At 37.8% G+C, this 12,429-nt stretch overlaps 1 protein-coding gene across 1 annotated transcript in view; it reads right to left on the bottom strand.

Moving 5' to 3' along the window:
* The window catches only part of DAW1 (dynein assembly factor with WD repeats 1), a 77,693-nt gene that overhangs the window by 23,441 nt on the left and 41,823 nt on the right, over positions 1–12,429 (bottom strand). Inside the window, exons 7-9 of the mRNA XM_089681516.1 lie at positions 11,491–11,598; positions 7,433–7,539; positions 5,832–5,934 (exon numbers count right to left, since the gene is read on the bottom strand). Of these exons, the coding sequence (XP_089537642.1) occupies positions 5,832–5,934; positions 7,433–7,539; positions 11,491–11,598 (318 nt within the window). The remainder of the gene's footprint in view (positions 1–5,831; positions 5,935–7,432; positions 7,540–11,490; positions 11,599–12,429) is intronic.

The raw sequence follows: 12,429 nt of genomic DNA on the forward strand, positions 1-12,429 counted from the left end.
CCTGGAAACTTAGAAAAGTCTATGGCGTCCAAAAAGCGCCCCTTTACGTCAAAAGCGGTTTTAGACCAGCTAGAGAACAGCGATAGTAAATCAGAACCACTTGCAGAATTGAGTGATAATGATTTGTGGAGAAATTCGTCATCAGACACCTAAAACGATTTTGCGACTTTGCTCAGTGATGTGCGAATTTGCCTCTGTATTTCAAATTTCAGTGTTTTTGGTTTGATTATATTATTGAATTAAATTTATTATTATTATATTATTATTTTTTATGATTATTTATTAAATTATAATTTATGATTTCGTGTTTCAAATTTTATCCTACCCGGGATGTTTACTAGACTCTTGTTCGTACAGATTTCAGTGAGTTATTCCTAAACATTACAGCCTACAATAAAAAACTACATATTTCCATGCAAAAAAATGGTACCGCTTTCAGCACAAAAAATCGGAAATAATCATACCGCCGAGGAGGTTAAAGAACCACCTCCTCTCTCATTGGTCTCTTAAAATAACCACACCTGAAGGCATAAATACTAAATGAATACTACAGGCACCTAGATCTATTAACTGAGCTGACCTCACTGCATAATCACAACATCGCCATCTTGTGTCAAAACAATAGAAGGCAACTGTAATATACCTCAATTAAAAAATTACACCAAAAAATTTAAAATTTTATTAAATAAAGAATAAAAATTATATAATCAAAATTATTAAAGAAGAGTATGTTCTAAAATTAATGTAAGAAGAGTATGTTCTAAAATTAATGTAAAGAAGAGTATGTTCTAAAATTAATGTAAAGAAGAATATGTTCTAAAATTAATGTAAAGAAGAGTATGTTCTAAAATTAATGTAATTTTAAGGTTTTATGTATTGCTAATGTCTATGTTTCTTATTATGTGATGAGGTTGCTACCGATCCATAAGGGTTTGTTATATAGTTGTTTAAAATGCGTTTGAGAAAGGAACTTATAAGGACGGGTTTTCCCTTATTGAAAATGATGGACATAGCCTCTGGCTATTGAGAGGCATTCAAATAAAAGAGCGGCTGAAGAGACGTCCGTATCCCTTCAGATGAAGTCCGGAAGTGACGAAACGCGTTAGGGGATGTGACGTCAAGACGCACGCACGCTAACCGGAAGTGTCGCCGTGGCCATTTTGTTGGTTTGAAACATATGGTTTTCAGCCATTGATTGCTGGTTACATTAGAGGGCCATTGAAAGAGCTGGAAGTTCCTTTATTCAGATGTAAGTTGCTAATAAATTTGTCCCTATGCCTTGTTGATCAGTCTAAAAGAGTCTTCTTATCTTTGTGAGGACCTTGGAAGTTTAATCCCGGAAATGAAGGAATGGGAAGAGTTTTGATTCCATAGTATTGAATATGCATACAAATACTCACAGAGGGTAATAGTATTTAGCACTATTATTTGTTGGGTCAGAGTGCACACAGTGTTGGAATGGTCACGGAGTGTTCACAATTTGTGTATTATATATAAAAATTATATATATATATATTTTTTTTTTGTTTTGCACATTTTTGAATGGTTTGTGATCTGCATGGATTAGAGTATTATTTATTTATTTAAGGGTAATGCACTATAGTTTATTTCTTTGTTTTGAGGTTTTTCGCTGAAAAATTAGGATTATTATCCTTCTTACTGGATGGAAGTCTGGAATTTGGACTTTTGGATTTTGTTGGACACATTTGAATTGGACATTTTATGATTGTATTTGGTGATAATCTTTATTTATTTTTAATTGTAATTGTACTGATGTAGCAATTGCCTTTACCTTTGTTATACATAAGTGAACTTGAATATTGAAATGTACCATCAAAAGTGTGGTGTCTCATTTTAATTTGTTTGCTAGACCTTTCACTTTTTGGCTGATTTAAACTGCCTTGGTTCAGCTGTATCTAACAGGACTCTGACTTTTTTATGACCCTCAACATCCGAATCAATAAAAAAACACATACTTTGGTAAAATACCACAAGAAATACCACATTTCACAATTAAATTGATAACACAAATAACACTGAATTTGCTAATGCAGTATTTCTATACAAATGATTTAAGGTATTCCTATGCCTCATTCCATCACTTAGCTCACAAATAAAAGGATTATTCCTCATTTGTGGACAGCAAGTGGAATTATGTAAATTATTTCTTTACATGATGTGCATGGCCCTTCCCAGCATTCTGAAATTAGGATTAATCCTTTAGTTTTATGATATATGATGGAATAAGACAAGTGACTAAGTTCTGTTATAAGAAAGATCTACTATGCTATGAATTGGTTCACTTGCTACACAGTGTACACAGGCAGGTGTGCTCACATGACCACATTTTTCATTGATTTCATTACTACAGACTGAATAGCAGTGGAAATTATTTATGTCCATATTTAAAGAGATTATAAAAAGATATTTAAGTCAGAAAATATATTCATAATTACCTTGCTTTGCAGCATCAATACTCAAGGAAACAAACACCTTATTCTTAGAAAAGCTTTATAAAGGTCTCACATAGCCTGTTATATGGATGGGTGAACAGTCAATTTACAAGCTTAATAAAGAATTCAGTACTGTATTTTTCTAGCATTCATCTAATGTACTATGCCCTGGTTGGCTGCCAATACGAAGAAGAACTTATAAATGACTTCTGAGAATTTCAATTCGGTTCAGACAATTATTTTCTCATGTGATGCCAGGAGAGTTAAACAATGAAAAAGGCCTGTGTATATCTTGGGATGGAAGATGCAATGAAGTGATCACCTCTACTTACTGTTTTATGAGCTGTCTAACACTACAGGGAAATGTGCGCACTGATTATCTCAAGCAAATTTCCTCCTACAAAAAGGAACCCAGCTCTGACTATACATCCATCACAGCTATCACCTGAACTACAGTCAATACAATTATTATTAGTATTGACCAAAGCTTCAGTACACATTCCCAGTCTCTTTTCTTCTGCACAAGGTCAGAATATATTGTGAAAATAATGAAGTCAATTTGTGGCTGCAGTTTTCCAGTACCTGCTATCTTTTACAGAGTCATAAATTTGAGTTATCTGCTATAAAGTGCTGATTATATCACAGCAGTATTTTCAGAGGCAGATCAAGCAAATCCACTCGATTTGCTTAAGACTAAAGGTGCCCACAGGGAGGGATTTAGAAGTGGCTGGAAGGACACAATAGCTTGTCACCCTCTTGGACCTGTAGGGTTGATTTCCTGAAGCTGGAGAGTGCAAAATTTGGTGCAGCTCTGCACCGAAACCAATCAGCTTCCAGGTTCTTTTGTCAAAGATTAAAGCTGAAGTCCAGTTTATGGTACACTTTACAGTTCGTTTGGACCAAGCTGGATGCGCTGAATGAACTATATGATGCTAATGCTACATACAGCACTGTGTTCCGATGCGAGCCAAGACTTTCCAGTCTCAGACCTGGAACACAAGAAAGTCTGTCTGAGCGGCGCTCAGCCACTCATAGAAAGTGATGTATTCTATCAATGAATACAAAGCTTCCTCTGAGTCAGAGAGGTAGGTTGATGATGTCCCAACCTCTGACTCTACCAATCAGAGGAAGCTTTGTATTCATTGATACAACACAGCTTTCTATGAGCGCCGCTCAGACAGACTTTCTTGTGTTCCGGGTCTGAGAAAACAAAGTCTCGGCTTGCATCGGAACACAGTGCTGTATGCTGTATGTAGCCTCAGCTACATACAGTTCATACAGCACATCAAGTGGCCTCACATGTTAGTGAGGGACATAGTTCGTTTGGGCCATCTTGTCCAAACAAACTATGTAAAGTGTAACAAAAACTGGACTTCATCTTTAAGTAAACAAGCTGAAGTTTGAAGCTTATTGGCTACCATGCACAGCTGCACCAGATTTTGCAGTGTCAAGTTTTAGTAAATCTATCCCTGTGTCTGCCTGAATGTGGTGGACACATTAAGACACTTTCTAGTATACTCTATACCTGTCTTTTAGATACTTTTACACTGAATACCTGTTTTAAGGAGGTTTATAGAGAAAACCCTGCACTCCCTTGCTATTGACCTATAGGAAGTAATATGTAGATTCTCTGCTATGAAGAGTAATAGATGTGAATACTGAGTATAGAAAAACTCATCCAAAGATCTGCTTGTTCAGTTGCAAACAATCATTTCTCCCAATGGGGGAGGTTTACTAAAAATGGAGAGTGCAAAATCTGGTGCAGCTCTGTAGCGATACCACACAGCTTCCATGTTTTATTGTCAAAGCTTAATTGAACAAGCTGAAGTTAGAGCTGATTGGCTACCATGCACAGCTGCACCAGATTCTGAATGCACCAGTTTTAGTAAATCTCTCTCAAATGTCTATGTTACATGAAAGATGATAATTTAAAGTGATCAAGGTGGGGAAGGACAGCGGGAAAACTTTATAGCAATATAGTTTACGATTTCTGGCTTAAAGGTAATTAGGCAACAGGAGACATGCTTATTCATCAAATAGTATTGCTGAACCTGCAAGGCTGCATTCACACAAGCGATAAAAGGAGACACTTAAATGGCAGTTCTGATCCCTCCTAAGAGACCCCTGAATGATGAGGACGATATATTGTGTTGACAAATATGACGCAAAACCCTTATGAACAGTCACAGCATGTTGTACATGGCTGCCTATTCAACAGATTGCAACATAACCACAAGGGTTGGAACAAGGCTGAATTGGCATTCCACAAACACTAGAACAGGACACAATTCTCCATCAAACTGCAGCAATTAGTCATATTTTGCTTTACTGTATTTTAATGTTGTGTGATTAGTTCCTTTGGGCTAGTTCAGGAACACTGTTTGCCAAAGCACAGGAATCTCAAAACAACCTTTGCACTGTTCAGAAATACAGCATTAAAATACAGAAGACATTGAAAACTCATCTGCATATAAAACCAAGTAGCAGAAAACTCTTCTGAAGAAATCCAGTGCTGCAGTTACAGGTGCAAAATGTCTTCTGCATTCTGAGCTTCTGTGAGCATTCTCTTCTATGAAGTCAGGAAAAAGGCATCCACAACCATACTGATGTATAAAATCTTTGAAAGTGGACAGGAGTAGAGGGAGTGCTCTTAGTCTATTGTTTACTAAAATGTCTGGTTTCTGTTGGTAACACCTCCATCATGTTTCATACATTAGTTCCTGCTGGGATGTCTAATATGCACCAGTATTGATGTCATACAAAACCTGTGATCACTTCCCTCTGTGATGTGTAACTGCCACCACATAGATCATACCCCAAACTGGATATACCTACAGGTAATATGTTAGCAAAATTCTTCCATTGGCCAAATATAAGCATTTTATGTGAAGCACCATAAATTATAACCATAGCATGGTATTACTATTTGTGCCTAAATAATAAATGTTGTAACATAAAATCCTAATTTTTCCATATAAACACAATACTTCTTCAAGGCCTGGATTGTTTTTCGATTGCCCATGATTTCTGAGTCAGTTAATCTCTTATTCACAAGATATTGCATTTTATTTATTTATAATGTTTTTTTACTAGAAAAAGTTCTTCAAGTTCTACAAAGCTGACACAGAGATGAACTGAACAATAATTTAGAGATGATGGGATCAAACTAAATGTCTTTCACCAAAACTGGGGTTGCACTGAAAATATTACAAGTTGCAAATCAATGCCAACTGTATTTCTGTACGTCTTGCAAAGAACATCTACCATGATCATCAATCTCTAGTTTTGTATTTTTATTACATATTATTAACACTGTAATCCCAATACAGGGTGGAGTGGTAATGAAAGAAAGACAATATTACTGTGTTATATGCATACCCTGCAGGTCTTATCCATGGAGGCAGTGGCAATGAGGGAGCAGTCCCAATTGAACTGTGCACTGCTGATCTCTCCTCGATGACCTATTAGGGTGTGAAATTTCCTGTGTAGGAAGAATACTTTATATTAGGGTCTGCTGTTCCAAATTAGCAATGCACATTTTAAAGCGTAGTTAAATTAAAGCCCACACTTAGTTTTTAGCTTTTTTTTTTGTATTGCTGCCTGTGTCCCTAGACTTTACATTTTTTCAGAACAAGAATAGATGGGAAATATTACAATGGTAAGACCTAATCCAATACCTAGCAAAGAGGGCATTTGTTTAATTTTGGATAGATTTCTTCTCACTTCCAGCAGTGTCCATGGGACAAGAGTAATCACCCCAAAGAAACACAGGCAGCAAAAAAAAAAAGAACCTGACAATAGGGCCCTGACAAAGTCCCCCAATGGTGTGTATAAAACACAATGGCAAGTTAGCCAATTAGCTTGGACTACCTCTTTCTGGAGAACAAGGATTTTTCCCTATTTATTTCTGAACCATGCAAATGTAGACAGGAACAACCAAAACTCCTAAATATAAAGGAACAGAGTCGAGAATTATGGCAAGGAGATGTTGCTGTTTAAGTATCCAAGCCATATATAAAAAGCTGGGGCTGACCTAGACCACCAAGCACCACTTATAAATACATTAATGTTGGGTGGACTGACCCTTTAAAGTGACTCTAAAGGCTGTAATGTTTTCTTTGAATAACAAACATGTTATACTTACTTGCTCTGTGCAATGGCTTTGCAGAGAGAAGTCCAGATCCTCTTTTTTTTGGGGGTCCCCGACTGATGGTCCTGGCTCCTCCCACCTGTCAAGTGCCCCCAATAGCAAGTCTCTTCTCCATTCACACACAGAGTGTGACATGACCCCGCCTCCTGCTCTCTCCTCATTGGCTGTGATTGACAGCAGCAGGAGCCAATGACTCCCACTACTGTGTGAGCCAATGAGGGGAGAGACCCAGAAGGCCTTCTGCGCTTATGCACATTGCTAGATCGAGATGGGGCTCAGGTAAGTATAAAGGGAGTTGAACCCAGAAGGTTTTTAACCTTAATACATAGAATGCATTAAGGTAATAACCTTCTGCTTTAAGAACCACTTTAAGTGTTATATTTCATAATTTCCTTTTTTTGCACCTCACCTTCTCCAGTTTGCCACTCTACTTTTGCTCCTTCCTGTAATCCATACACCATTGAGAGCAGGCTCCCGAGAGCCTTCCTTTAGCTTGTGGATGGTGAGGAAGGGTAGAGGCGTAGAGAAATATAAATAGTCCTTTGGAGTTTCTCAGACTAACTGTATGGACTTAAAATCTTAGCAAAAAGGTTCTATTTTGCTCTCATAATACATTATCCCTTAAATATTTTATCTTCAGACAACAATAAGTAATAATTAAATAAGATACAGCTAAGAAAAAAATATTCAAAGGCATAATTGGCTGTAAAGCTGATTTTCAGACATCATTCTGATCCTGCAAAGGAATGGTAAGGTGCTTCTGCTTTGCTATCTTTAAAGTGTTAGTTCATACAGCATAATTACAATGGCAGGCACGTAAAAAGGGTACCTGCCGGAAGGAATGTCCCACACAGACACTGTGTGATCAAAAGAACCTGTGATCAGCCGTTCTCCGGTCGTGTTAAACGACAATGAAATTATTTCTGCAGAATGTCCCTGGAGAAGAAAAACAAGATCACAAATTAAATGAGTGCCAGAGTATATCATTCTAAAGCAATGCAGACAGTTCTACCACACCACAGTCGTACATGCCTTACACTGTCAATCTTAATAATAACAAAGTGTATGAAATGAAGGGCTATGTGCAAAATGCAGTGCCTATAGATAATAATTAACATCCAGCTTGTACTGGCTGACATCAGCAGTGTATTCTGACTGATTGTTATGTGTTACTGCACTTGGACTAAGACTTCTGTTCTTTATACTGTTTATTGAATAACCCTGTGTGTCTCTTGAAGTCATCAAGTCACAATTTTCCATTCAAAGACATTTTTGAAGGGTCATGATATATAGCATTTTTGAAGATAGCCAAGTATGATGGAATATAACATCTTTACACAAAACTGAGCAAAACAATTTTGAGCAACTATGTTCTTTCTTAAAGGATAGTTTCACCTTTGGGAACATGTTACATGTTCCACCTGTTTTTTCCACCGTGATGTTCCCGATTCTGAAGCCGCTCCCCGCACTCTCTGTGACAGCAGTACAGGGAGAAGTTACCCATACTAGCTGTCACTATTTAAAAACAGCGTGAATGAATGAACTAAATGTCCTGACAGCCTTTGTGGTTGTTGACTTGTAGTTCTCAATGAACTACCATGGCGCTGTGGAGACCTGTAGTAGTTCATTCAGTCTTCCTGTCAGACTGTATCTGCACACAGACACCATGACAGGTTTGCAGGAGTCCTCCATGGCACCAAGAATCTTCTGATAGAGGGTGCAATACTTTCCAGGCTCCCAAAAAAATAGTAAATGCACACTTTTTTATCTGCAAATAAAATGTGCATGTATTATTTTTTTTTTTAAACAGTGAACTTATCCTTTAATATAACAATGCTTGTATTGCAAGGGGCAGCCACTCTTTAATAAATGATGTCAATTTTTATCCCTTTTAGCATCAACATTTGGGAAGCATTATGTGCTTTTTTTATACTTGTGTGCCTCCAGGTTTTCATGTGCTAGATCATCAGGCCTGAGCATTCTAGTTGTTCCTAATCAGGTGCTAGGTAAGCACATTCCAAACAGGCCAGTTTCAGTAGCAGACAGCATGGTCGGGGAAGCCAGGCATCAACACCAGTCAGGGCAGATATGGAATAAGATGAACAAAGCAAAGTAGGGTAGCAAACCAGAGGTCAGGTCCAAGCGGTGTAAACTGGATGTTTAAATCAAATCACAGGACAAAGATTGAGATTGTAGCAAAAAAAAAGTTGGGGTTGTAACAAGGATCGAATCAAGGGAAGCCAAAAAGAAAACTGAAGCAGCAGGACCTACAACTGTGCAAATGTAAAATCCCTCCCAAAATGATTTAAGAATAGGATACCTATATATAGGTCAACTAAACATATTTTGTTTTTAAAGAAAGTTTTCAGTTTACTTTTGAAACAACCTAACTTTAGTCGACAACTTGCTCTCAAAGCTCTTGTTAGGTAAAGGAGGTTTTGCTGTGGACAGGCTGTCTGATACAAACAGTAATTTATCCAACCTGCATCTGTGATAATCTAACAAGGCCATGTATGTATCGCCAAGCGGGACTGTGCTAAGAGAGCATTATGTGAAAGAACAAAGATACTGGGCATAATTGTTCTGCTAGAAGCCTTAACTGATGGTACAAAAAGGCGACCTGGCAGAGATGGGTTTGACATGTTCTTCCCTGCAGTCTGATTGAGGTGAGTGGGTGTTCAGCTATAAACCATAATCTAAATCACAGTTCAGGGGAAAACAGAAGTACAGAACTTATTTTATGCTTCTATAATGGATGGTAAATAACAAAAAGTCATCTGGTCTCTGGAATAATAAAAATAATTTTATTGTATTATGTAAAGTGCTTTAGTTTAGGTCACTTTGTTATATTTAATAGTGCAATTACAATAGGCCATAAACTTTTCCAGAAGCAAAATTCTTTGTTTAGTTAATTCCTAACATTTTAAATTCAAAACCCAATTTACCAAATAATTGTCCACAATTTTACATGTACGTCTGAGCAAAGAAATGTGTCCAAGTCACACCTAATGATGGGAAAACGACCCCTTATAGACACAATGAAGCATCTATATGATTTGATGACATCAATGCATCAGTAGGATAATTGGATTTATTTGGCATTTGCAGGGTTGTAATGACCATGTTCTCCTCAGGCAGTCAAGCCGCTTAGAGATTTAGCCTTTGCCTGTGAGGATGCCTGTAACCAATGCTCCATTGATTTCAGACTGCACAATTCTTTGTGCCCAATAATAATTTCTACGACAGGAGGATCTTTTTCACACAGCTAAGAAACAAAACAATGTAACAACAGCAGAATACCCTGATGTGGTGACTGTAGCAACTTTGTATTTCAGGTACAAAATACAGTGCCTTGCAAAAGTATTCATACCCCTTGAAATTGTCCATATTTTGTCATGTTACAACCGAAAATGTAAAGGTATTTTATTGGGATTTTATGTGATAGACCAACACAAGGTGGCACATAATTGTGAAGTGCAAGGAAAATGATAAATGGTTTTCAAAAGTTTTTACAAATAAATATCCGAAAAGTGTGGCATACATTTGTATTCAGCCCCCTTTACTCTGATACCCCTAACTAAAATCTAGTGCAACCAATTGCCTTCAGAAGTCACCTAATTAGTAAATAGAGTCCATCTGTGTGTAATTTAATCTCAGTATAAATACAGCTGTTCTATGAAGCCCTCAGAGGTTTGTAAGAGAACATTAGTGAAAAAACAACATCATGAAGGCCAAGGAACACAGGAGACAGGTCTGGGATAAAGTTGTGGAGAAGGTTAAAGCAGAGTAGTTTATAAAAAAATATCCCAAGCTTTGAAAATCTCATGGAACACTGTTCAATTCATCATCTGAAAATGAAAAGAGTATGGCACAACTCCAAACCTACTAAGACATGGCCGTCCACCTAAACTGATAGGCCAGGCAAAGAGAGCATTTATCAGATAAGCAGCCAATAGGCTTATTGTAACTCTGGAGGAGCTGCAGAGATCCACAGCTCAGGTGGGAGAATCTGTCCACAAGGCAAGTATTAGTCATGCACTCCACAAATCTGACCTTTATGGAAGAGTGGCAAGAAGAAAGCCATTGTTGAAAGAAAGCCATAAGAAGTCCTGTTTGCATTTTTCAAAAAGCCATGTGGGGGACACAGCAAACATGTGGAAGAAGGTGCTCTAGTCAGATGAGACCAAAATTTAACTTTTTGGCCTAAAAGCAAAACGCTATGTGTGGCGGAAAACTAACACTGCATATCACCCTGAACACACCATCCCCACCGAGAAACATGGAGCTGACAGCATCATGTTGTGGGGATGCTTTTCTTCAGCAGGGACAAGGAAGCTGGTCAGAGTTGATGGGAAGATGGATGGAGCCAAATATAGGGCAATCTTAGATGACAACCTGTTAAGAGTCTGTAAAAGACTTGAGACTGGGGCAGAGGTTGACCTTCCAGCAGGACAATGACGCTAAACATACAGCCAGAGCTACAATGGAATGGTTTAGATCAAAGCATATTCATATGTTAGAATGGCCCAGTCAAAGTCCAGACCTAAATCCAATTGAGAATCTGTGGTGAGACTTGAAAATTGCTGTTCACAGACAATCTCCATCCAGTCTGAAAGAATTTGAGCAGTTCTGCACAGAAGAATGGGCAAAAATTTTACTTTAGCTTTAAAAGTCCAAAAATGATATTGTGTTTTAAGGAGTGTCAACCTGATGGGCTAAATAAGTGCACTAACTGTGCACCGGGTTTGTATAGTGGACCAAAGTAAAAGTGGTAGAGTGGAGTTTGTAGACCAACCGAAGCATGGATTAATGAATTTTGTTCTTTGCAATCTTGTTTTTTTACTAAATTATGAATGTTTAGGAAGTATGTTAATAGCTGTAACTTACACTCAAGGTTAGAGCCTCTTCTCCTGTCTTTATGTCCCATAGCTTTGCTGTAGTATCCATACTCCCAGTTGCCACCAGGGTGCTCTGAGGATTGAATGCTAAGCAAACCTGGAAAAAAAGTTTGGGCATCAGGCATTATCAAGTATAACCCATTATTACCTTTCCAGTCAGGAACAAATGTTCAATACAAAGAGAAGAAGATTACACAGTAAAATATTCATTAGCATTAAGAACATTTAAATATGTTAAAATATCATTAATCTACAATCAACCTCTTTAAAATATATATTTGTGCTACCCACCAATAGGAATTGCATAGAATGTAAGCATTTTCTTTTAATAAGCTACCAACAACCCTTATTTAACTATCCATATCAAGGCATCTCATATGTAAGAGCCAATGGGTATATGACTGATGTCTATTTATAAATGATTTTGTTGTCCAGAGGTATGTCAGGAACATGACATTTTCCATAGCTGAAGATTATACCGGTATACCAAATGCAGACAGACATGTACTGCAGGTAAACCCGCAGATGAGCTAATGAGCCAATGACAGAAGTAAAAATTTCAAGCAGACAGAAGGAAAATTGCTTGATTCCCTCGTGAACACAGTCAGTGTTGATGAGGGAATAACTCCTACAGTGCTAATGTATTCTGCCAGCAGGGGGTGCGGGGAGACTTCCCAGCCAGCAGAATGCAATGATCAATGATAGCGGCTATAGCTTATGGCAGTAATTGCATGTAAAAAAATCAAGGGATCGACTTGGGTACAATCAGCCTGCTCATACATGAACCAAAATTCAGCTGGTCCCTGATGATCACTTCCCTTCATGCTCCATCAGGCTCCCTCTATCCATCTGACTGGTCCAGCACTGCCTCATCTCTAAGGGGCTATAGCCACACTGTAGCCTCCTTCAAGTACAATGCTGGGTTACT

The sequence above is a fragment of the Staurois parvus genome, unplaced genomic scaffold, assembly GCF_062004578.1.
Source record: "Staurois parvus isolate SC_StPar_1 unplaced genomic scaffold, SC_StPar_1.0 ptg000270l, whole genome shotgun sequence".
Taxonomy (NCBI): Eukaryota; Metazoa; Chordata; class Amphibia; order Anura; family Ranidae; genus Staurois; species Staurois parvus.